The sequence below is a fragment of the Trachypithecus francoisi genome, unplaced genomic scaffold, assembly GCF_009764315.1.
Source record: "Trachypithecus francoisi isolate TF-2019V2 unplaced genomic scaffold, Tfra_2.0 Lachesis_group9, whole genome shotgun sequence".
NCBI lineage: Eukaryota > Metazoa > Chordata > Mammalia > Primates > Cercopithecidae > Trachypithecus > Trachypithecus francoisi.
Window position 1 is genome coordinate 64,347,200 of NW_022681474.1, and position 25,961 is coordinate 64,373,160.

Genomic DNA, 25,961 nt, shown 5'->3' on the forward strand with positions numbered 1-25,961 from the left:
TACTTAGTTCAAGATAAACACTATGGCTATTCCATTATGGTACTGATACTGATGCATTTATAGAAATACCACTAAAAATAATTAAGGAAATAAATACTTTAATGTTCTACTTAATGAAAGGCTTAAAATTTACAGTTATACTAATATACCTATAAGGACACAAAATGAAAAGACATAACTAAATACACTGTCTCATGCAATTATTTATATGCAATTTATAGTTTGTTGAAAGGAGTTATTTTAATACAACCATACAGCAACGAACGAACTACAGAGACTTTTTACTGCATTTAAGATCTCAAAGCAAACTTATATTCTTAATTTACAACTGACAAATTTAAAACGTATGCACTGATTCTTAACTAAAGAGGTCGGGGAGCGCTACCAGTAGGAAAAGACCTGAAGGGGAAGGAAAAGATAAAATCTAAAAATCGCTAATATCTGAGTGACTGCTAGTTACCACCTCTTTTAGTAGCTCTCTGCCAACCCATCCATAGTCTAAGTCTACATAAGTTATATAAAAATAATTACATAGTATTATCAATCAATTGTAATTCTCCTTACTACTCTTAAACTTTTACCATTTTAGATGTATTTTAACATCTAAAATATGTATTTTAAGGGATCTTACTATTAATTTTAGAAAGAGGTGATTAAAAAGTATTCTAAATATGCAAAATAAATATGGGTCAATTATTATATATTCTTCTCCAAACCTAAGAACATAAAACAAAACTAGTTTGAAATAAGGAGCAATGCAACTGCTCTAAAACAAAAATGAATTAGTAGCAATCTCAATTAGTGACTTAAATAACTCAAATTTATAAAATTATTCAAGTTAAAACAGTCCTGCTTCTTTCTAGTTTTGGCAAACTGGAAAATGCTTATGCCTAATTTAACCAAGGCTAGCTTTAATTAACAATAAGACTTAGAATTATACTGAAGGTCCCAATCAGCACAGTAGATAGAGAGACTTATGATACTACTACACCAATAATCATTTTTGTTAGCATCCTCTACTGGTGGTTTCCAATGACAGCAAGGGGAAATGGTGCTGATGACAGAAGGATATGTACCTGCTATTCTATCTAAAGAGAATTAATTAGCATGTGGTCATTAGTAGCTAGAGTACATCTCTCTTTCTTTCAAAAAAAAAAAAAAAGGAAGAAAAAGAAAACCACATAGAAGAAAGCAGAAAGAGAGAAAAGACAGATTTTTAAAATACAACAAAGCATGAAATTATAAATGGTAAAAACTAATTCAAGCAATTCTAATGTCACTCCTTTATGGACAACTAACATCATTATCATAAAGTTACCACACAATGCTTGATGCTTTGCCCAAACCTTACCCAACTGGTTTACCTCTGTCAGTTACATTACCTGATACTCCCTTTAATATCCTACCTTCAGACATATTCCAGAAAGGAAATTAAAATATTTTACAGAAGCTTAGCAGCAAAATCCACATCTTATTTCAAAATGAATAAGACATTATTTACATATATATAAAACAACCTAAAGTATCTCTCTACGACAATCTTCCACTGTACACATCACTTATTTCTTCATTAAAAATATTTAAGAGTTAACATTTTGCCAGGCAATTCTCTCCAATAAACATCTGCAACTTAAATATGACTGCACTGCTAAGAAATATTAACCAGCACATATACTGAGGTTTCACAACACAATAGAATATAACTTCATTTTTAATTTGCAAAATATAAGGCTAAATCAAATAGCATGACTACAATCACCAGCAATGGATGAAATGCATTTGAGAACAAAAAGAAATACAAGGACAGAGCCAAAAGTGATGAAAATGGAAGATACCTGTAGTAGTACAGTGCTACCTTAAACACCTTTTGTTTTCTGAGAGTAATGCATACTGCAGACAAGACGTTTTGTGCTAAACAGACGCAAATCTGTTTTTCTAATATTAAACACAAAGGAAAAACACTGACAGCAAGCATGGTAAATAAATCCCTCCCTTGAGAATGAAAGCAGCAGACAGGAGGGGGCTGACATACATGCAGGAGAAAACTAAACACCATCTTTTTTCTACCTGCACAAGTTGCCATTTGCTGCAGCGATCAAGAACCTCTCTTTCTTGTTGATTTCAAGTACCTTTCAGGATCGCTTTTCCCCCTTAAGTCATCTGTTGATATGCCTTACAAGTGTAATATTCATATCACAGGATCTTAAGGAGAAAAATCCATTCTTTCCTGTTCAGGTAAACATGTTTACAGCAGCTGCACAGACGCTGGGTGGTTCAGACTCACATGTCACACACATGTCGTCAGCAACAAGAAAAGCCCCTTTCTCTGGCGATCAACATTTTAAATAAGGTAAAAAGCGAATAGCTCTTTCCGAACCAACTTACCTTTCATAAAGCCACATCAGCAACAGCGGCAACAGCTCAATATAGAACACACACTATTTGACGCTAAAACAGGAAATTAAAATTGCAATAGCCTATGCTCCACTCCTTGCTATAACAAGTCATCTCTCCACAATGAGGATACCAAAATACCTTTCGATTATAATCAATAGACGTCCTTAAAATGCAAGTGTTTATTTGAATAATTAAAATCACTCATGAAAGCAGTGATTTTAATGTCGACTCGACTATATTAAAAATATATTTATGGATTGAAAGGAAACATCTTGAAACAGCTTAAAAATCTTCGTATCTGCTTCTAGACAGGAAATCCCACACAAAATCTAAAATTGCCAGGAAAGGTTACAAAACCTCGCGTTTCGCATCCCAGAGGGGAGGGAGAAAGGGAGCCCAGGCGCGGGGGGTGGGGCGGGGGAGCAAGAGAGAGTTTTCTCCTAAATACGTTATTTCCTCGTTTTCTCGACGCTGCATAGGTCCCATTATAGACGCATTTATTGCCCCTCTCTTAAAAGTCGTTTTAAAAATAACGCAGGAATCAAAGCGAGCCCCTTGGTCCGAAATGTACGTGTAATTCCTTATATAGCCTGGGCTGCGGCCGGCGGCAGGGCCGTTGCCGCCCATTATTATACAAACAGGTACCCGGGCGGCGCTGGCGGGGGCTGCTCTCCCCGCGCTCCCGCCGCCCCCGAGCGGACAAGTCTCGCCCCTCTCGCCACAGGAACTGTCCAGACAATAACAATCAGCAGACATTTCGCTGCTGCACTAGAGGGAGAGAAAGCACAGCATCGCCCCGAGATAACCAGAAATACAATCAACTTACAACGTCTCTCCAAACTGGAAAAGGCGACTGTGCAACCACCACCACATGTTCAGGTCTCGATCCCTCAGGCGGTGTGTGTCTCTCTCTCTTTTTTTTTTAACTCTCACGCCAGGCAGAGGGGTGTGTGTTTCCCCTGGCACAGCAGCACAAATCAATAAACACTGCAGCTGCGGCGCGAGTAGCAGCCCCGCGCGTCCGTCGGTCCGTCCGCCCCCTCCCCCCATCCTCCTTCCACCCGAGACCCAGAGCGCCATCCAAGCCTCATTATCCGGCTTCAGCGCTCCGTGCGTCCGGCCCAGGTAACAACTTCCCCAAAAAGCGAAAGAGAAAAGCGCGAGGCGCACGCACACCGGCCCATCCCGGCGCAGAGACCGCGTCTGCCCCAGGAGGGGGATCTGTCTGTGGTGCTTCCCGGTCTCAAAGCCCAGGTAACAACTCCGCAAACACACCCGCCGCCCAGCTCGCCTCCATCCGCGCGGCTCCCGGTGGCGTTAAGTGGGTGCCTTTCCTGCCCTGTCCCCACGCCTCCCCGCCGCGCCGCGCCAAACGTGGACCCCAATCGCGGGGCTCGCAGCGGAGTCCCCAGGCCGGGGCTCTGGGCCGGGCAGCGGGAGGCGCCGGGGAGGAGGGGCGCTTAGGGACCCGCGCCCCCGCGCCTCTAATCCCCGTTCCGCGAGCGCGCCCGGCCCGCGGGTCCCAACTTTACCGCCGCCGGCCAAGCCCTGTCCGCCCGCGGCGCGCACCTCCGGCGCCCGCGCACACGCGCGCACGGACCCCACGCAACCCGCGGCCGCCCCGTCCCGCCGCCGCCCGCCCACAGCCCGGCCCGAGTCGCGGGGCCCGAGCGACGGCGCCAGCCGGGGCCGCGGCGCGCGGAAGCCACTTTGCACGGTCAGCGCCGGGCACAAGTTTGTTCCGCGGCTCCCAGGGGCCTGGGCGCTGAGGGAGAATTCCGCTGAGGGGGCCGGGAGGAAGTGGAGAGGGAGGCGCCGAAGGATACAAGAGTGGGGAAAAGTGCCGAAAGAAGCAACAGCCGCTCCACCCGGGACTAGAAAAGTGGCCAGCGCGTCCCGGCCACCCGCCCTGCGCCGGGGATGCGGCGGCGCCGGCGGCGGCTAACGGTCCAGGGAGGCGGCAGGGGCGGCGGGAGCCGCTAGGCGGAGAGAGACCAGGTAAGAGACATAACGGTTCAGGGAGAGCGAGCGGCCGCGGCGCGGCTCCGGCAGCGGCGGCAGCGGAGGGGGGCAGAGAGCACTACTTTCTACTTTCCCACTCCACTTTGCCGTCCCTGCCCCGGCCGCCCCCAACCCGGCTCGCCCCTCTCACCCCCGGGGGCGCCACGGCTGCCCGGCTCCCCCTGACTCCGCTGCTCCCCGGTCCCCTCCGCCACTCACCGTTATTGCGCCGCGGGTTCGCCTGCTTTCTGCGCTTACACCTGGGGCCATCCGCCATGATCCTCTCGCTTGTGTCTAAATGCTCGAGTCACCTCCTCCCCCTCCCTCCCCCTTCCCCCCCACCCCTCCGCCTCCACCCCTCCCCCCTCCCCACCGCACCTGGTTTACGACACTCCCGGCTTTACGACATCACCTTCCTTACACCTAGAGGCGCTCGCTCTACGGCCGGAACCTTGTTGCTAGGGACCGGGCGGTTTGCGGCAATCGTGGGCACTGCTGAATTTGAATTGAGGGGCGAGGGAAAAGTTTTTCTCAGGTGTGGTGGGGTGAGGGAGGCGGGTGTTGGGAAACCGTGGGGACGTGGTCAGAAAGGCGACGGGCTGTCGGAGTTGGAAAGGTAAAGTTGGAGGCTCGGCGGCGTCCTGCCTCCGCGCTGGCCACACCCGCCGCGCCTGCCCGGAGCAGAGAGAGATCTGGCTGATTCTCTCTGGACCCTGTGCCCTCGGAGCTGCACCTCCGAGCGCCCAGAGGTCCCCGCCTGCCTGCTTCCTGGAGGCAGGGCTACCATCAGTCCCACGCCTCGCGTGTCCGCCCCGCGCACTCCGGGGCCAAGGAAAGGGAGCGCAGTCTGGACTCCCCGGGGAGTTCCCTTGATGAGGGGAAGGGCAAGTTCGGGGACGGCGAGGACATGCGGCGCCCGGAGAGAGGCTACCTGACCCCCGCAGCCCGGACTCCCTTCCCTTCCCTTCCAGGGACGCCCGGTTTCCCCCCAGGCGAACCGGGTTGGGAAGTGACTTCAATGAGATTGAACTTCAGCTGGACTGAAAGAGAGGCTAGAAGTTCCGCTTGCCAGCAGCCTCGTTAGTAGAGCGGAATGAGTAATACCCACACGGTGCTTGTCTCACTTCCCCATCCGCACCCGGCCCTCACCTGCTGTCACCTCGGCCTCCCCCACCCGGCCCGCCCTCCCCGCCCTTCTCCTCGCGTAGATCCCTGTGATCCTGGGCGGCAGGACTCAGAGCTAAGCCTGTATCCACAGGCCGTGAATTCCTTCCTAAATGAGCGGTCATCGCTGTGCAGGACCTTAAGGCAAGAAGCATCGGCTGACAGATGTGATCTCTGAACCTGACAGATTGCTGATTTTATCTTATTTTATCCTTGACTTGGTACAAGTTTGGGGATTTCTGAAAAGACCATGCAGATAACCACAAATATCAAGAAAGTCGTCTTCAGTATTCAGTAGAATTTACATTTAGGTTTCCTTCCTGCTTCCCACCTCCTTCGAATAAGGAAACGTCTTTGGGACCAACTTTATGGAATAAATGAGCTGTATTCCAAATAATATAAATTAACAATGTAGGAGTTATTGATAGAGAAATGGAGAAAACTGAAACATGACCAGAATATTGGAAATAACGTAGTACATCACCTAGTACAGTGACACATAGTAGGTGCTCAATAAATTTATGCTTACAATTTTTGCCACATGATGGCAGGATTTTTTATTAGTTTAAAATTATCTTTTAAACACCTTCCGGGATTTTAGAATATTCATTAATAATGTCTTCAAACCTTTCAACTGAAATAAATTTACAACTGAAGTCTGGTGATTTAAAGTTAGAAAGTTTAATCTTGAATATAGATGAACATTTTCTCTCCCACATTTTCTTGGGCATTTTGAGAAGTAAATGCATTATTTATTGGTCCATGAAATGTGACTGTAAATATTCTTTGCTATACACTATGACTGTATATCTGCATTCATTCTCAATGCCAAAACTAGAATCATTAGTCTTAATGATCATTTTAAGTACAGGCAGTCCTCGCTGTCCTCGATACCGTGTTAACCGAAACTTGTGCATGTCAACACGGTGTCCTTTGCTTGGTTAAGTGTGAGCTCTTCCTCCCTTTTTAAGAGTTATACAATGTTTTTCAGTCGCTTACTGAATCAGGTCATAGACTATGGAATTGCCCCCACAGAAAGGAAAAAAAAAAACAAAAAACTTTCCAACTCTAGCACACATTTTATCTACTCTTAAACTTAGGAAGTATTACAAATAGCATTTTCTCATGTTCTCTGGCCTATACCTCCCCTCTAAGCTTCCTTCAGTGTTCATTCTCACCTCATAAAGATGAAGTGAAGAGACAAACAGAAGTCATTTTCTTCCTTTAGTGGTTTCTGGTTTAGTTAGTTTGGGCCAGACTGTGTGGACAAGTACCTTTTCAGGCAACTTTTTTTTATTTCTATGTCCTCAGCACCTAGTGGAGTATGTAGCCAATAGTAGATGCTTAATAAACATTTCTTAAGTTAATATTGTTGACCTTTTCTGACCCTGTTCTTGACAGTGAGATACATAATCTGCCGTCATCCCCCTAGTCCTTCGGAACAGCTAAAGTCACGGATGTGAAAGTGATTACTGTCATTAATATCCAGACTAAAATTGCTCTTGATTTTAGTTTCTCCATAATCATTTTCCCTAAACAATGAACTCTGTTCACCTTATTTTTAAAATATGCACAGTGAATATTACTGGTAGCCCAAATCTAACATAAAATTTCCATTTTGTAAAAGTTTCTGATAAGTATGTATGTTATGAACTGAATGTTTGATTATTATACTTTAATGTTCTTGAAAATATTGATATCTGGACTGGAAAGAAAACAGACAAAAGTAAATCTCAGAATAAATTACTGCTTTAAACATGATGCATGTGTGATGGTTGCTTATCTCTTAAATATAACTAAAGAATAGGGGGAAAGTCTTTAGAATCAATTTATAAAAGAAGATTATTAAAATTTAGGCTTATTCAAATCCAATGGTAGGGGATACTAATATATGAGTTTAACATGTATCCTGCATTCTTGATTTTAGTAATTGTAGTGCTGTCATACAGCATACATGCAATATATATGCCTATTTTTAATATGTCAATGAAATGTTAACACTCTGCTTCTACTGAGCACTGGGATTATGTATGCTGAAGGGAAGATATTCTAAAAATGAATTGCTATACTAACTTTTCCAAATTTACGGTGAAAATGTAAATGGATAGAATAGTTCCAATACTGAGTTTTTTCTATAAATTTTTCATAAACCCTTTGCACCTGCTATTTGCTTTTCATATATGAATCATGTATAAATTAGGATAAAATTTGACATAAAATTATCTTAAATTTAAAATGTAGAGATTTCATGGTGATCCACATGAAGCATATCATTCCCACATACCTCTTCCAAAACACAGAGAAGTGCAATGTATAATTCTCTAGTCTTCATCGAAATTTAAAGTTGGTTAATTTCATGGAAGGATAGCATGTAAATGCAACTCTTGAATTCAATACCTAATTTTAATCTTAGGAGTTTTTGAAGGAAAAGAATGTGATAACATGTTATCCCTCAAAGTACAGAATTTAGAGGTCCCATAAAGCCGCTACTCAATTCTTGGCTCTGACCATGGCTCCTGACCTATAGGAATTCTGGATTTGCGGTTCACTGTGGAACAAAGAAGGGCAATGGTCATTTCACTGTTGCAGTCTCACCAAATTCTGCAGTCATTGAGTCAGGAAGGAAACATGACTACAGGATGATGCAGAACCCACAGTTGGCCATAGGACCCATGCCAGCCCTTCGAATACAGCCTCCCAGGAGGTATCACAGGGACAAATGATTTCTCCATACTTTTTGATTTTGTTACATAGTTTACCACAAAATGGTTCTTACCCCTCTGGAGAATGAGGCTCCTATTTTTAATATAAGTCAATGAAATGTTAACACATGAAGTTTCTTAGGGTGTGATTTTTCAGGAACGTGTCTAATACAGAGATAGATGTAAGTATAAATATATGGAGAAAGAGATTTGCAGGATGTCGGTAAACATCCAAAAAGTAAAACTAGTATTTTCCATGAAGTCACAATAATTAAAAAGAATTTCTTTCAAAGACTGCCTCCATGGAAGTTACACTGTAGTTTCTATTACTAATATTACTTATGAATATGAATAACATTTTTTCTATACTTAATTATACGTTAGGTAATTTGAGAGGAAGCAACACGCATATTTTTGATTTAAGTGAATTTTAAGTATTTACCATGATATCAGGGGTCTGATAGGTGGTTTCTACCGCTGTTTTTTCTCTTTTGTCTTCATGTATTTCTTTTTTCTGTCATCTTGACTTCTTTTAGCAGCTGATTGATTCTGTTACAGAGTATGGCTGTTTCTTTGACCTAAAGTGCTGGCGTTCTGCAAACCACAGATCCTCAGTTACAGTCGTTGCCTCTGTTCAGTCCTTGGTGTACAGGCATTTAAAATGTTTGCAGTTAGTAACAGGTTTTAGATGTTCTACCATTGTATTAAATTCACATGAGAAAGTTGGTGATAAATACCCTGTGTCCAATTATACACACAACTTTAAGATCCCTGGTCACACCCTTCTCATTCTCTTCAGACCTCATGCCTCTATTTCTTTGCTCGCTGTCTTTATCCTACTTACATAAATAGATCAGACACTGTGCCCCTCCCCACTGTTTTACTTTGTAATCATTCCCTTCCTCTGTCTTTCTTTGTCCCCGCTCTGTTTGGATCATTTCCCTTTCTCTTTTTGTTTAAAATTTTTTGAATCGTTCCAACTCTGTGAAATGCTTTGCTTTTTCGTATTATCCTTGTTATGCTCTGTCCTTCAAAGTCCATTCTCTGCCTTTCCATGCTCTGCGAGGCTGACTTCTGTGGCAGTCACATCACCCAGGCTTCTTTGCCCTCTGGTTCCTATTTGGTTTCAGCCAATTTGGAGGCTTTGGCAAATGATCAGAGAAAGGAAAAAGAGAGAGGTCAGGATATTTATTCTATTCCCTGCTGCCTGGCTGTGGCTGTAGCTTCATGCCTCTACCTGAGGTCCCTGGCTCCTGTCTGACACCCTTATCCCATGGCCACAGGTCTTGCCAAGTTCCAGAAACTGCTTATTCTCTTTGTGTCTTCAGGCCCAGGGTGATAATGGTTGATTGCTTCATCACTCCTTCTCCTAAAATCTGTCCACACCTTGTAAATTGTCTCTTCATTAAACTCTCTTCAGTGTATCCTTTGAATGTGCCATCTGCTTCCTGCCAGGACCCTGAGTACTATGCATATAGAAATAAAGCATGTTAACCTTATTTCTCATCAACCAATAATTCTGCTATTTCCATTAATTACAGTACTAATGTTAAATGTGATACAAATATCTTATGTCATTTGTTGAACAAGTATATACTCATGTTCTAATGTACATACTTGCAAAATCTGGCAAATACTATCACATAGTAATTATTCAATAACCTATTTGTGGAATAATGACCTCTGCCTTAATCTAAAATCTAGGCAAGACAACTTTTACATATTTAAAACAATGAGAAAAAAATCATACCACAGTATTAAGACAGACAGAGCTAATTGTCCCTAATATGTTTCTTCCTCTTTTTAAATGATAGAACTGTCCATTTTTATCACGTGGCCACTTGAAATAACTCTTAGCTGGGTGTGGTGGTTCATGCGTATAATCCAGTGCTTTGGGAAGCCAAGGCAGGAGGATTGCTTAAGGCCAGGTGTTGGAGCCCAGCCTGGGCAACATAGTAAGATCTACTCTCTACGAAAAAATTTAAAATTAGCTAGGCCTCATAAAACACACCTACAGTTCCCAGCTACTCAAAAAGCTGAGGCAGGAGGATCACTTGAGCCCAGGAGTTCATGGGTGAAGTGAGCTCTGATCACACAACTGCACTTCAGCCAGGGCAACAGAGTGAGACCTACCTCTAGGAAAAAAAGAAAAAATAGTTCTCTTTCTCTACTTGTATGTATCTAGGTCTCACTATGCTGCTTAGTTCTGGCCAAAGAGATGTAAGTGGTGTGCACAGCATTGACGAAGATCTTCAGAAAGAGGTGCTTCACCATCCTTTCCCTTCTTCCTATGGATTGAAATCCTGCTAGATTTTCTCAATTTGGGCAGAGTTGTCTAGAGCCCCTTAAGTCATGCAGAGCAAAAAGACCCAAGGAGCCTGATTCCTTGACACTGTGGAATACCATTACCAGCCCTGGACTTCCTCTTCCAGATTTCTCTTTCTCTTAGAGAGAAAGAAACAAATGTACATCTTGCTTCAGCTGCCATTCTCTTAGGTTTTCTGTCATATGCAGCCAAAGTTAATCCTGTTCCTTGTGGGAATGTGTATTTGTTTCCTATTGCTGCTATTAAAAATTACCACAAACTTAGTAGATTAAAATAACATAAATTGGCCAGGCTCAGTGGCTCACACCTTTAATCCCAGCACTTTGGGAGGCCTAGGTTGGCAGATCGCTTGAGCTCAATGGTTCGAGACCAGCTAGGCAACATGGCGGAACCCTATCTCTACAAAAGATACAAAAATTAGCTGGGCATGGTGGCGCAGGCCTGTAATTCCAGCTACCTGGGAGGCTGAGGTGGGAAGATGGCTTGAGCCCAGGAGGTGGAGGCTGCAGTGAGCCATGTTTGTACCACTGCATTCCAGTTTGGGCAACAGAGACCTCCAAAAAAAAATTATTTTAATTAAAAGTAAAGTAAATATATTGTCTTACTATTTTGGAAGTGAGAAGTCCAAAACAGGTCTCACAAGACTCAAATCAAGGTTTTGGCGGAATTGAGTTCCCTCAGAAGGGCCTAGGGGAGACTCCATTTCCAGGCCTGCTTCAGCTTCTAGATGCTGCTCACATTCCTTGGTTTTAAGCCTCTTCCTCGGTCCTCAAAGTCAGCAACATCCAACAGAGTCCTTTGCATCTTGCCAGCTCACTTGTTCCTCTGTTCTGCCTCCCTCTTCCAGTTATAAGGGCCTTAGTGACTAAACTGGGCCCACCCAGATAATGCAAAATATCTCTTCATTTAAAGGTCAGCTGATTAGCATGCTTAGTTCCCTCTACAGTGTAAATTCCCCTTTGCCATATCACCAAACCTTTTCCCAGGTTTGGGGAATTAGGACGTGGACATCGTTGGGAGCCACTCTTCTACCACTCACAGTATGCAAGTTTTATATTTCATGATTGAGAAATATGTTTTATTTGTTCATCTTTAATTTGCAGATTTATAGCATTATGCTAATTGGTCATTACTCTGTATATAACATTTAGCATTGTACCATGTAGAAGTTTTAATTGTTCATTAGTTCATTCAACTCATATTCTTTTTTTTTTTTTTTCTTTTTTTTTTTTTTTTTTTTGAGACAGTCTCCCTGTGTCACCCAGGCTGGAGTGCAGTGGCAGGATCTCGGCTCACTGCAACCTCTGCCTTCCGGGTCCAAGCGATTCTCCTGCCTCAGTCTTCTGAGTAGCTGGAACTGCAGGCGTGCAACACCAGGCTCAGCTAATTTTTTGTATTTTTGGTAGAGACGGTGTTTTACCGTATTGGCCCGGCTGGTCTCGAACTCCTGACTTCAGGTAATTCACCTGCCTTGGCCTCTCAAAGTGCTGGAATTACAGGTCAACTAATGTTCTAGAGCATATTCTGTGTGGCAGACATTGCATGGAACTGTAAATGCCTAATATGGTCCCTGACCTCAAGAAGCTTACAAGTTCATGGGAGAAACATATTAAAAGGCTGATACACAAATGTCAAGGAAATATGGTGTACCTAAGAGAAAGATCTAAACAAACCCAGAGTCAAGGAAATCTTGCTTGGAGAAGTAGTAGTATTGTCAGAAGAGTAGGAGAAGAGAGTATTAAAGGCAGAAGTCACAGTATATGCAGAAATCTCACAATGAAAGTATAGTGCTTTGCAGTACAAATCCAATAGCATTAAAGCATTGAATAAAATGAGCTCATAGTTCTAGATGAGGCCTCAGAGGTCGGTAAGCAGGAGCTAAACCGTACAAAGGTGCTAAGGACGTGGGACATTACATTGAAAGCACCTGTAGGCCATGAAGGGCCTCGAAGTTAAGAGCATCTACCATATGGAAGATGTGAATTAGTGTTCTGTGAGGGAAATGAAAAAGTGAGCAGGACAGCGTCAAGAGAACTTAACTTTTTACAAAATTTCAGTTGTTATTTTAGACACGGGATACATGTGCGGGTTTGTTACATGGATATATTGCACCCACCTAGTCAGCATAGTAACCAGTATGTAGTTTCTCTAGTAGTCTGCAATGCCTGTCGTTCCTATATTTATGTTCACGTGTACTCCATGCTTAGCTCCCATTTGTAAGTGAGAACATGTGGTATTTGTATTTTTCTGTTCCTGCATTAATTTCGAATAATCATGTAAGAAGGAATAATTCTGCAAGGAAAAGCAACACAAAAATAAGATGTGACTTTGCAAATTAAGCACACATGAACAATAATATTTGCAGATTATCTTTTTTTTCTTTTTCTTCTTTTTTGAGACAGGGTCCTCCTCTGTTGCCCAGGCTGGAGTGCAGTGGTGCAATCATGACTCACTGCAGCCTTGACCTCCTAGGCTTGAGTGATCTTCCCACCTCATCCTCCCAAGTACCTGGGACTACAGGCATGCGCCACCATGCCTGCTAATTTTTTGTACTTTTTGTAGAGACAGGGTTTTGCCATGTTGCCCAGGCTGGTCTAGAACTCATGGGCTCAAACAGTCCTCACACTTTGGCCTCCCAAAGTGCTGAGATTACAGGAATGGGCCCGCACACACAGCCTAGATTATTTTAACAAGTAGTGCTGCACTGCTGCTAAAAGTTCAGCAATATAAAGCATAATTAATATTTCCCATGTTTACAATATTAATGAAGTTGTTCCAGGTGATACATTTTTATAGTGGTTTTTCCAGGTCCTAATACTGCCTTAGTACATGGCATGCCCTCAAAAGTATAAAAAGGAGTCCCCAATGTATTTTTTAATACTTGCTATTTTTTCACTGCTATTTTTCACTATTTTTACTGCAGCCTAACATATACTAATGTCCTGTCATTCAGATTCTGCATCTTCTAGATTACCTGACATATTTCTGAGAAGGCAAATTCGTTTTCTTTCCCTGGATTTCAAATTATCTCAGCACTTCTCCAGGTGTGTCAGAATTCTTGGGGATTAGACAACCACCTCCTGGTATGGACTCAGAATACCCAAGAATATGCAGAATAGCTAGTAATTCCCTCACATATGTCAGGGTACTTTGTACATATCACTACTGTGGCATTTATCACTTTTATTTTGTTTTTAGACAGAGTTTTGCTCTTATTGCCCAGGCTGGAGTGGATGGCACGATCTCGGCTCACTGCAACCTCCATCTCCCAGGTTCAAGCGATTCTCCTTCCTCAGCCTCCTGAGTAGCTAGGATTGCAGGGCGTCTGCTGCCATGCCTAGCTCATTTTTGTATTTTTAGGAGAGACAGGGTTTCACCATGTTGATCAGGCTGGTTTCAAACTCCTGACCTCGTGATCCACCTGCCTCGGCCTCCCAAAGTGCTGGGATTACAGACATGAGTCACCGCGCCCGGCCACATTTATCACTTTTACTATTTTTTTTTTTTAACATCTGTCTCCTAGTCTGAGCTTTCATTTTTGCATTTCTTATTCGGAAAGCATTGTCTGATGAGAAGTACACTCAATAATTGTACAAAAGAGGGAAGGTTTCTGCAGTTGGTAAAACATTCCGGCTCAGAAGTTTTATGAAGGGCAAAAGGGACAGTGTATGTGAAGTGTTTTATGTAGGATCTGGCACATGGTAAACAGTATATGAAAGGTAACAAAAACAGCAAAAGCAGACTCTCAGGAAAGATTAGAGTCAAATAGTAAGGGCATAATCCACTAGATTTCTACACAGTGCCTTTCTGTTAGATCGTTTGTATCCCTGAAAATGTCACTTCAGGCATAGTTGGATTAATTCTAACCTAAAGAGCAAAAAGATGAGATAGTAACATGTTGTTTGTTTAACATTAGTTGGAATATTATGTTGTCTAGAAATACTGTTAGCTTACATTAGCTTTATTATTTAAGAAACTGTCTACACAATAAGTAAATTTCCAATTTGAATGGTTCTAGCATAAAGAAAAGACAGATAATTAAGGTGTTGGATATCCCAAGTACACTGATTTGATCTTTACAAATTTTATGAATGTATTAAATTATCACATGTTCCTCAAAACTGTGCATAGCTATTCTGCATCAATAAAAAATAAGTAAACTTTTTACCTTAGGATAAATTAACAGTATTTGCAATGCAGTTAGATGGCATAGGATTCTTACCATTCTTAGACAATTCTTTTTAAAAATACAAGTTGCTGGGCACGATGGCTCATGCCTGTAATCCCAGCACTTTGGGAAGTCAAGCCAGGATTGCTTGAGTCCAGGAGTTTGAGACCAGCCTGGGCAACATAGTAAAACCTTGTCTCTACAAAAAATAAAATTAGCCAGGCATGGTGGTACATACCTGTAGTCCCAGCTACTCAGCAGGCTGAAGCAGGAGGATCCCTTGAACACAGGAGTTTGAGGCTGCAGTGAGCTGAGATTGTGCCATTGCTTTCCAACTTGGACAACAAGTGAGGCCCTGTCTCAGAAAAAAAAAAAAAAAAGGCACAAGTTAAAGACTATAATATAAATATTAAGACTTATTTTTGTTTCTTGGTTTGCACCAATTCGAACTGGTCCAAGCCAAATGATAGGAATTTTAAATAAGGATATAAGAGATTTTGTTTTTTCACAGACCCTGAGAGTAGACGTGTACGCAGGTCACACAAGTGAAGAATCGGAACACCTTTAGATAGGCAAAAAGCACCCCTCCATTTCTTGCCTCTGTGTCTGTCTGTGCTTCTGTTTTGTTTTCTTTCAGGCTCTACTGCTGTGCATGAAGGTGGTATGGACTCAGAACTCTGAAGTCTGAGGAGACAAATACCCACCATAACAACATCACACAATACCTAGAGTCAAAGCAGTTATCCCTATTCCTACCCCCGAGTTACTCAGCAAAACCTGCATTATTGAATCTTTTTTTCCCATGTATAGTTTATATAGTTACATAACAATTAGTCTTTTCCATACACTTAGGAGAACTACCTGTAATTTAGTATTATGCTGTTTTCACTGACATGTCACATACGTTTTCCTGATACAGGTACATAGCCTTTATATTTGTCCTTTTTCACTTGACTGCTATGTTTCTCAAATTAATATACTGTCATTTCCTAAGCCAGTTATTTATTGTTGAACATTTAAATTACTCCCTTTTTTGTTTTGTAAATAAACATTGTTATGATATAGTTTTTGTTTGGTTTTTGATCATTTCCTGGGAAAGTGTTCTCAAAACTGAAATTACTGAATCAGTGGTAGTGAACACAGTTGTGTCTTTTAAAATATTTTATCAGCTTCCTCTCAAGAAGGATTGTACCAATGTGTGTTGCCAGTAGAATTATATGAGTTTGTCTCACCATGCTTCAAAATTTTTCAAAACTGGTAGCTTATTCACACTGGAACATATGAATTGTTCAACATTTTAGAATATATATACATATATGGAATATATATAGTCCATATATATATGAAAACACTTAAGTGGACCGATCACAATCATGTAAATATCTAATAAATTTAATCACTGATTAAGCCAGTGATCCTGCTAGCTCAGTATCTTGAGACCTAGTTAAGGTCTTTTGTGTTAAATTCACCAATAACATTTCAAAAAAAAATGTTACTTTTTATATCTGAAGGCTTTTGCAAAGGAATGGCTTTGGTTTTATGACCAGTTTTTTCCCTGAAATTATCTGCCTAGACTTTGGTCAAGGTGTTCTATTAATTGTCAAATGTGATTGAATTTAATCACATATTTCTTTCTAGGTTACTTTATAAGGTGTTCCTGCACATCATAAAAAATGCCCACAAGGAGCCAAATTGCTTTATTCCTAGATTTGATACTGTTTTATATTGTTGCTATATAGGCTTAGATAAGTACGTAGTTTTACCTTCAGAAGCCATATTTTAGCTACAGGTAAAGCCATTCTTAATTATAATAGTATATAAAGCATACACGTGGGAAACCAACATTATTCAGCATGTTTTACTATTACTAACAACAATTTATGTTTTTTTAATATTGTAAATAGTTCTGGAATTTTATTATTTTCTGTATATTGAATTACATTAAATAATTTTTCTCTTTAGTAGCTTATTTCTTGAATCTGCCCATTTGATACCATGCTTTTGATTGGTAAGCACCAATAAATATCTATATTAATTTCTAAAAAATAATGTCATAAAATATGGAAGATTTTCTGGCAGACATTTTCATTAGCCAACTGGTGACATTTTTAGTAAATGCCAAAAAGTAATGTATGAATATATAAAACATCAAATGTTTAGCATAAACTTTATAAATAATAGAAATGGCTAGTAGAACAAAATATACAGATATTGTCTGCTAAAATAAATATTTATAAATTGACTAGATGAAAAAATATTAGTCTCTTGAACTGACTGAACAAATTGATTTTAGTTCTGGTTTTGTTTTCTGTGTCTGTGGAAGTCATAGTAAATCAAGAAAATGTACAGTTTTAATTCTGCTGTTTTTTTCCTTACTACCTAGTTTGCTTACATTTTTTTTGTCCTCCCTTGAACTCACTTTCTCCAGACTTTGGGTATGTCATGGGCATAAATCAAACCACTCAGATCCACTTTTGGAGGTTGGTGTTGCTTTTAAAGCATGTCCTTGTACCTGTTCTCCTTCTACTGCTAGTCATTGCAGAACTGACCAAAAGCTATCAACCAGACAAAAGCTTCTGATGCAAAGAATTTGACAACACATTAGCTAGAAAACTATTCCCTGAATAATACAAAATCGATTGAAACCCTTCCCCCACGTATAACATTATTCTGCCATTCCATTCATTTCTGCGTTCCTCCTTTGTATAGTCTTGGGAAACATAGATCAGTGATGTAGCAGTGAAAGACATCGTGATACCAAATAGGAAACAAGGATTTGGAAGACACTTTGGACCTCTTAATTTCCAGGCCACTTGATAGCAGATACAGTTTATTACACAAGAAAATTGCTTGATCTTGGGAAAAGAGGGTGCTGGAGGTGAGGGAAAATGAGTTAGTCACCAAGACGGTTCACCTTGCAATTCAATCATTTAGATCTAACTGGAGAATGATTGCTGCCATGTTCCAGAAAAGGAATGAAAGCCTCATTTCACAATAAGATGGTGAATTATACATCTTCTGAGTTTAGATTCTAGAAGAAAGGAAGGTTCTTTATTCCCCACCCTCCTCCCCTCCGCATCTACCCATTATTCTTCATAACTACAAATCCCATGGTTAAATACTGTTGTACTCAATAAACATAAACTCAGAGCTCTGCCAGGACAATATTCTAAAGCATAAAGTGTAAATACTCAGAAAAAAATATGAGAAGTATTTTATTGGATATTTTGTTATATGTTCAGTATTTATATAAATGTTTCCATAATATACACAATTTTGAATGACTTAATTCTTTCTGTACCTCCTCTTCTCTAGTTGGGCAGTTCTGTGAACACAAAACATCTCCTTCTCTGACGTTTCACTTGTCAGGAAGATCCTTTCATTTCCCACCTTTTACCCCTCCGCATCTGTCCTTTATTCTTTTTTGATTCCCCTGGTCTCTGACCGCCCTCCTCAAATTTCTACCATATTTATGTTATAATCAATTGTTCCATGCCTTATGCTATAAACACTTTTATGATAGACATCATAACTAATGACTTCTTGTTATAGTGATGAGCACATCTGAGAAACATATTTTAAAAATAGATACACTGTGGATATACCATCTATGGCTGGTATGGGAGAAGAGTTCTAATTGGAAACTGATATAGAAGGAGATCACAGTTTGTCTCAGAGGAGTTAATAACCTGAACCTAACCCAATAAGAAGCACAAAGGCTGAAAAAGTGATAACTCGTTTTAAAAGAGCTACCGAGGATTAACCATTACATTTTAGAACCATTGCATATGGTATGTGTATATTGTATACCTGAGTCCTGTGAGCTAAGGAAAAAAGATTGATTTTTGGAACAGGCATCTTTACTATGGTTAGACAAAATCAAAAAGGGAAATAGTGGTCAGAAGTTGATAGATGTCCACTATCAAAAACAACTTAAACTCTGAAGTAGAGTTTAATAGCTCTGGAAGAAAAATGGATCTAGATTGCCCATGAATGTAAGGACACATAACAATACATCTCTGGAGTTATGGAGACAGAAAAGGTCAAGAGTGTATCTTCTCGAGAGTGTACCTTTCATGGAGACAACTAAGCTGGGAGAAAAGCTAATATTCCATTGCTAGTAGCATAACCCACAAATATCATTAAAAAATTCTTTTGGAACATAAAAAATTTATGTTAATGTAGTATATGGAACCAAGAGGTAATAATTACAGTAGTTCCTTTTGGACCAAAATAAATTGCCAACCACATATATAATTAATTTTCAGAACTCTCAAGGTATTATGTCTTCAATATGCACCTTCTAAATTAGTTAAATAGAGGAATTAATACATGGGAGAAATAGGGGTGAAGGAAAGAAAATTTTTTAAAGATATCACAAGACATAGTTGTCATAGGAAGAAATTTAAACAGCAGGGTAACAGATGTATCACAAGATTATCGCTAGTCAAAAATGACTGCAGAGTAGAAAGAAATCTCAGAAGTCTACCAAAAAGGTAATTTAGGCAAAGGGAAGGAAGGAAGAGAGGGAGAGATGAAGGGAAGAAGGGAGGGAAAGAGGGAAGAAAAAGAAAAGAATTCCCTACCACCGTATTTAAAAAAAAGTTTTAGGACACTTAAAGAGTAAAATGAAACAAAGTGTGGATTAACTGAATATCTCAGAAAAATGATTATGATAAAAAGATAAGGGCCTAGCGACATATCCAAAGGAGAAAAATAAACTGGAAAGAATGTAAACATAAATACAACTAATACAATTTTTCCATAAAGAAATGTCAACAGAGAATACCTTTTAAAAGTTGTTCCAGTGCTGGGAAACCTAGATACTCACTTGCAGAATGAAATTAGACCCTTATCTCATATCTTATACAAAAATCAACTCAAAATGGGTTAAAGACTTAAACATAAGATCTGAAACTGTGAAACTACTCAAAGAAAACATAGGGAAACAGCTCTATGACATTGGTCTGGGCAATGATTGTTTTGGATATGATGACAAAAACACAGACAACAAAAGCAAACATGCATAGCAAAGGAAACAATCCACAGAGTAAAGAGACAACCAATGGAATGGGAGGAATATTTGCAAAGCATTCATCTGATAAGGGGTTAATATCCAAAATACATAAGGTGCTCAAACAACTCAGTAGAAATAAAACAAAAAATGAACAAAGTACCTGAATAAATAGACATTTCTCTAAAGATGACATACAAATGACCAATAGATAATATGAAAAAATGCTTAACATCACCAATCACAAAACTACAATGAATTATTACCTCCTACTTGTTAGAACGGTGATTAACAAAAATGAAAGAGAACAAGTGATGGCAAGGATGTGGAGAAAAGGGAACTCTTGTACACTGTTGGTTGGAATGTAAATTAGTACAGCCACTATGAGAAACAATATGGAAGTTTCTCAAAAATAGAACTGCCATATAGTCCAGCAATCTCACCACTGCTATATATATCTGAAGGAAATGAAATTAATATGTCAAAGAGATATCTGCACTATCAAGTTCACTTCAACATTATTCACAATAGCCAAGATATTGAACCAACTTGAGTTTCCATCAAAGGATGAATGGATAAGGAAAATGTGGTATATGCACACAATAGAGTATTACTCAGCCCTAAAGCAGGAAATCCTGTCATTTGTGACAATGTGGATGAACTTGAAGGGCATTATATTAAGAGAAATAAGTCAGGCACAGAAAGAGAAATAATGAATGATTTCGCTTATATATGGAATCTAAAAAGTTGAACTCATAGATGCAGGGAGTAGAATGGTGGTCACCAGTGGCTAGAGGGTAGAGGAGTTGGGGAGATGTTGGTCAGAGGATACAAAATTTCTGTTAGGAGGAATAAATTCAAGAGAACTGTTGTACATCATAGTGCCTATAGTTAATAACAATGTAGTATATATTTGAAAATTGCTAAGAGAGTAGACTTTAAGTTTTGTCAACAGAAAAAGTATATGAGATGAGGCATATGTTAATTAGCTTGACTTAGCCTATCCATAATGTATCTGTTTATCAAAAGATGTTCTACATCATAATTATATACAATTTTGTCAATTTAAAAAAAGTCATCCAAGTCATTAACAATGGTCTCAGAAAAAAGAAATCACAGTGAAATTAAATGATTATTTAAGGGATTCTGAGTAGAGCTAACTATTGGTTTCAGGCATAGTAATTATTGTTCTTTCAGTTGAGAGGAAGGTCAATGTAGTAGGTCATTGCAGAAAATACTGCTAGAATGTTTTTAGAAAACTGGATAAAGCTGCATACCTATGTAGGATAAAATATTAAGAGAACAAATATTAAGCCAAATATGTCAAAACGTACCATTTAACCTTCTAACCCTAGTTTGGATCCAAGGGAAAGTGCCTAATCTTTTTTAAAGAGAGATACTTAAGAAGAATTCCTTTATTCATTTATCTGACAAATATTTATTGACCTGCTTCTACGTACCCAGGCACTGTTCTAAGTTCTTAATATTCATTAAGGAATCAGATAGACAAAAATCTCTGCCTAGCAGAATTTGTATTATAGTAAATAAGACACGTAACATGCAACAAATGCAATAAATAGGTAAATTATATAATGTATTTGAAGAGGATTAAATGCTATGAAAAAATAGAGCCGGGTAAGAGTGATTGGAGTTGCAGAAGTATTGTAATTTCCTCTTTTAAGTTACAAGACATGAAAACTTGAGTGCCTCTACATGTTTTCAGAAAGGTGCACACCACGTATATCACGGGGAATGTCTATGGAACCAGGCATGTCGAGGGCGGGGGTTGTCCAGTAAATGAGTGTTTGATTTTTAACTACTCAATAATTATTGATTGGTTCAAAGCAGTTGTTACAGCAGAAAGTAAGTTGTAGAACTCTCATAATAGAAATACATAGTTTTTCATGAGTTCTATAATAAACAAAATCTGTGATGTCTCCCATTAATTGAATCCCTAACACCTGTTCTCTTTATTTACCTTACTTTTGTTTTTCATTTTGTCAGATACTATTTCACTGCTGTTTTAAAATAGAATAATTGAAAATATGTGCAGTTTTAGTCACAAAATATTTACATTTTTTCATCAGTGTTAATGATAATATAATCATCTACGTTTGTATGTTTATGAGGAATAATTTATTTAACTACCACAGATAAATATGTACAGCTCCTCTGTTTGAGCAGGGACTGAAGAATATGAAGAGTTTTACTAACTTAGGGATAGGCTAGGGCCCTTTGGCTTGGCTTCATGTATCTTTTTGCTTAGCTCTTTTAATTTTATACGCCTGTGTTACTGCAGTAATAGTCTCAGTAGGGGTTATTGTTAATGATACTCAAATTCAAGACCATATAGATATTGGAACCTCTGTTTTTTTTTTTTTCTCAACCCTTGAAAAAACATTAGAATTAAGGAAGTAATGTATTATTATTAAACTACAGTAATAATAGCTCTAAAGAGCTTTACGTTCTTTACCAGTTAAAATCTCACTTAATCCTCTTAGTAACATTATGATGTCAGGATGTCAGTGTTCCTTGGAACCTGAGAATCAAGAGGTGACTTTATCAAGGTCACCAAACTAGTGGGGTTAGTTAGGGGTTGGGTCAAGAAGAATACTACACAGTAACAACAACAAACACCTAAGTTAATTCTGTTTAAGGAACTTGGTTTGTTGTAAAACCTGAAAAAGTATTTAATAGAGTTTACCAAATCTAGATTTAGCATATTGTTTAAGTCAGTGCCTGTCATTACATGACTAAGCATCTTTCCTTTCACTCCACTGTTCCTGTTTCCTGCCCCAGCCAGCAGCTCTGCTCACCTTATCTCACCTTTCCTTTTCATCTCAGGAGGGTAGGGACAGAACTGTTCTAATCTTCAGCAAGGGAAGCAACCAAGTATGTAAAAAGAATTGTAGTTGGCTTATTTTTAATCTTATGCTCACTTAGTTTATGAACTGTAAACTTTTTAAAAGGTGAAATATAACTCTTACCCAGCTCTATTTTTTCATAGCATTTAATCCTCTTCACATACATTATATAATTTATCTCTTTATTGCATTTGTTGCGTGTTCCGGGTCTCATTTACTATAATATAAATTCTGCTAGGCAGAGATTTTTGTCTCTTCTATATCATCTCTTCTATAATAATTCTTAATCATAATTTTTAAGCTTGAAAAATTCTCAAATGATATTGTAAAAATTAGTATTTCAAAGCCAGTCTTTAAACACTCTCTCTATAATTTATGAATGAAACCAAAATTTAGAGTTGAAATTTGTGAAATAGTCCAGTCCCAATTATTACAGATGTAGAATTGCTAAACACTGGATCATTTTAGTCTTCTACTATCAATTAATGAGTTTCTAGAAGATTAATTGCCATAGGCTTTGCCTCAGGTCTCTCTTTCCTAAGTCCAGTCATTAACTAGACTTGCAAAAGGATGACCTACCACATTTTGTTTTATGAAACAGCAGCAACAAAAATTACTATTCTTGAAATCTAAAGGATTTTTTCTTGCAGTTCAAAAATTTTAGAGTCTTTTAAGACTCTTTTTTTGCACTCTACTAAGAAATTAGTAAACAAATTTAATTGCATATTGAATAATGAGATGAAATTTAGCATTATCCAACAGGAATGACCCACCCACCCACTCCCAGGTGAAAGCATCATATTATTTATTGAGTGTCTCTAAAGATTAAACTAACTTCCCAGGTAAGGAGACTTAGCCTCATTCCAGATCTTTACAGGATTATTAGGATAGTCTTCCTTATTGTTCAAATAGGTACTACTTTTGCATTTGGGGATTTTCTGCCTGGTTTTCTTCTTAACTAGAAAGAAGGTAAGTCCCTGTCCTTGAATATGGAATTCCATAGCCTCTCATCTACTCAAGGACTTTGATCCTGAACTTAACCTCCTTTCTTCTGCATCAGTATCCCCCTCAGTAATACAACGTGCTGTAATGTTGTTACATCCAGTGGTTGGTTCTCTGTCCTCGTACTCTTTCTGGAGGCAAATCCTCACAGTTGATCCTCTATCCTCTTTGAAATACTTCCTGCACTTGGCCTGTAGGACACCATGCTGTATTCTCCTGGTTTCCCTAATGTTTTTCTAGTTGCTCCTTTCAGGCTTCCTTACTTATTGGTCCTCCTCTCCCCGAACTATCAACATTAGACTGCCAGGGCCCAGTCCTTGCATATCTTTCCTTCTCTGTCCATATACCTTCTCTAAGCAATAAATATTCTTAGCTTTATGCCAATCATCTATATGCCAGTGGCTCCCAAATAAATATCTCCAGTCTGAATCAATTAACTCCAGGCTTAATTGGCCTCTTTATTTGAATGGCTAATAGACACTGCAAACTTAAACTTCCCCAAACAGCTGCTGATATCAACCCCACTCACCAAATCTGTTCCTTCTGTAATCTCAATCTTTTATTTCACACAGTAGTAATTCCATCCTTTGAAAGGCTTGGGCCAAAACCTTGGGGGTTAAACTTGATTATTCTTTTTCTTAAACCCCTTGTTCAATTATTTAGAAAACTCGTATGTTCTTTTTTCAAAATACATCCAGAATTTGACTATTTTAAATCAACTCCCCTCCCACTACCTGGACTTAGCCACTGTCATCACTCACCTGTATTGTTATCATCTCCCCTGCTGGCATTTCTTGTTTCTACCTTTGTCATCTTTTAGCCTATTTCAATAGAGCAGCCAAAGTAATTCTGTGAAAACATAAGTAGATCATGGTTTTTGTTCAAAACTTCCAATGACTTCACCTCTTAGTAAATTATAGCCAACGTTCTTACAATGGTTTTCAAGGTCTGCATGGTCTGTCCACACCCAACTCTCCAACGTTACGTCCTGCAGTCTCCATTCTTCACTATTCTAGCCACATCCATCTCCTCAGTGTTCCTTGAATATACCAGGTATGTTCCTGCCTTAGAGCAGGGGTTAAAACCAAGGCTTTTCAGATTCGAAAGACTATTCTAAATCTAAATAATTTAATAGAGACTCTCCAGAAATCCTAATGAGAGCATTCTCATAAAAGGTACTACTACCTTAATCATATACTCATTTTTAAATGCCCTTATTAAAAGGAATTCTAAACAGAGTACTTCATTCTCCTGGGTTATTTCCAAAAATCTGATATAAACAATTATGAGACTAACTAGAAAAACATGTAACAGAGTTATTTGACGTCTGATATGTACATGCTAACTATGAGTGATTTAACTAAAAGCATCTAAATACGGTCAGCAAGTGTTTATTTAGTATCTATTAAATGCTAGCATCTACTCTAAACTCAGATTTCAGGTCATGTGTTTGGGGGATACAGTGGTAAAAGATACACATACACATATATATACACACATGCATGTACATACACTATATATGTGTATGTATGTACATGTATATGCATGTGTGTATGTGTATATATATAGAGAGAGAAAGAGAGAAAGAGAATGAGAGAGAAACTGAAGAAGGCCCAAGTGATTCTGAAAAAGGGATTATTAAATGCCTTTGTCCAAATGGAAATATAATGTATGGTTATTAAATGAATCCAAGAATGCAAGTTTTGTTCAACATCATAATATTAATTAATGAATTCATCATATTAACAAAATAAAAATGATCTCAATCTTGATAATTTTAAGATCACCTTGATTACCTCGATCTCAAATTTGCATAAAACACCTCTGATAAATTCAACATTCATTAATGATGTAAAGAAAGCTCTTTAAAAACTAGGAATAGAGAAAGAAGTTCTCGGGGCGGAGCAAGATGGCCGAATAGGAACAGCTCCAGTCTCCAACTCCCAGCGCGAGCGACACAGAAGACCGTGATTTCTGCATTTTCAACTGAGGTACTGGGGTCATCTCTCTAGGGAGCGCCGGACAATTGGTGCTGGTCAGCTGCTGCAGCCTGACCAGCGTGAGCTGAAGCAGGGCGAGGCATCGCCTCACCTGGAAGCGCAAGGGGGAAGGGAATCCCTTTTCCTAGCCAGGGGAACTGAGACACACAACACCTGGAAAATCGGGTAACTCCCACCCCAATACTGCGCTTTAAGGAAACAGGCACACCAGGAGAATATATCCCACACCTGGCCGGGAGGGTCCCACGCCCACGGAGCCTCCCTCACTGCTAACACAGCCGTCTGCGGCGATCTATCCGCAAGGCAGCAGCGAGGCTGGGGGA

At 39.5% G+C, this 25,961-nt stretch overlaps 1 protein-coding gene across 12 annotated transcripts in view; it reads right to left on the bottom strand.

The window, feature by feature from the left end:
• ZEB1 (zinc finger E-box binding homeobox 1) overlaps positions 1-4,738 on the bottom strand; it is a 192,767-nt gene extending 188,029 nt beyond the window's left edge. For 4 of the 12 annotated variants that reach the window (XM_033209699.1, XM_033209697.1, XM_033209703.1 and 1 more), the window contains exon 1: positions 4,618-4,697. Coding sequence is in view for 2 of the 12 variants with exons in the window: in XM_033209691.1 (XP_033065582.1) it covers positions 4,618-4,675 (58 nt within the window). In the remaining 10 variants the exon portion in view is untranslated. Of the gene's footprint in view, positions 1-4,617 lie in introns of all 12 variants that reach the window. The other 8 variants (XM_033209691.1, XM_033209693.1, XM_033209695.1 and 5 more) reach the window with 6 other exon arrangements.
• Positions 4,739-25,961: the final 21,223 nt, after the last annotated feature.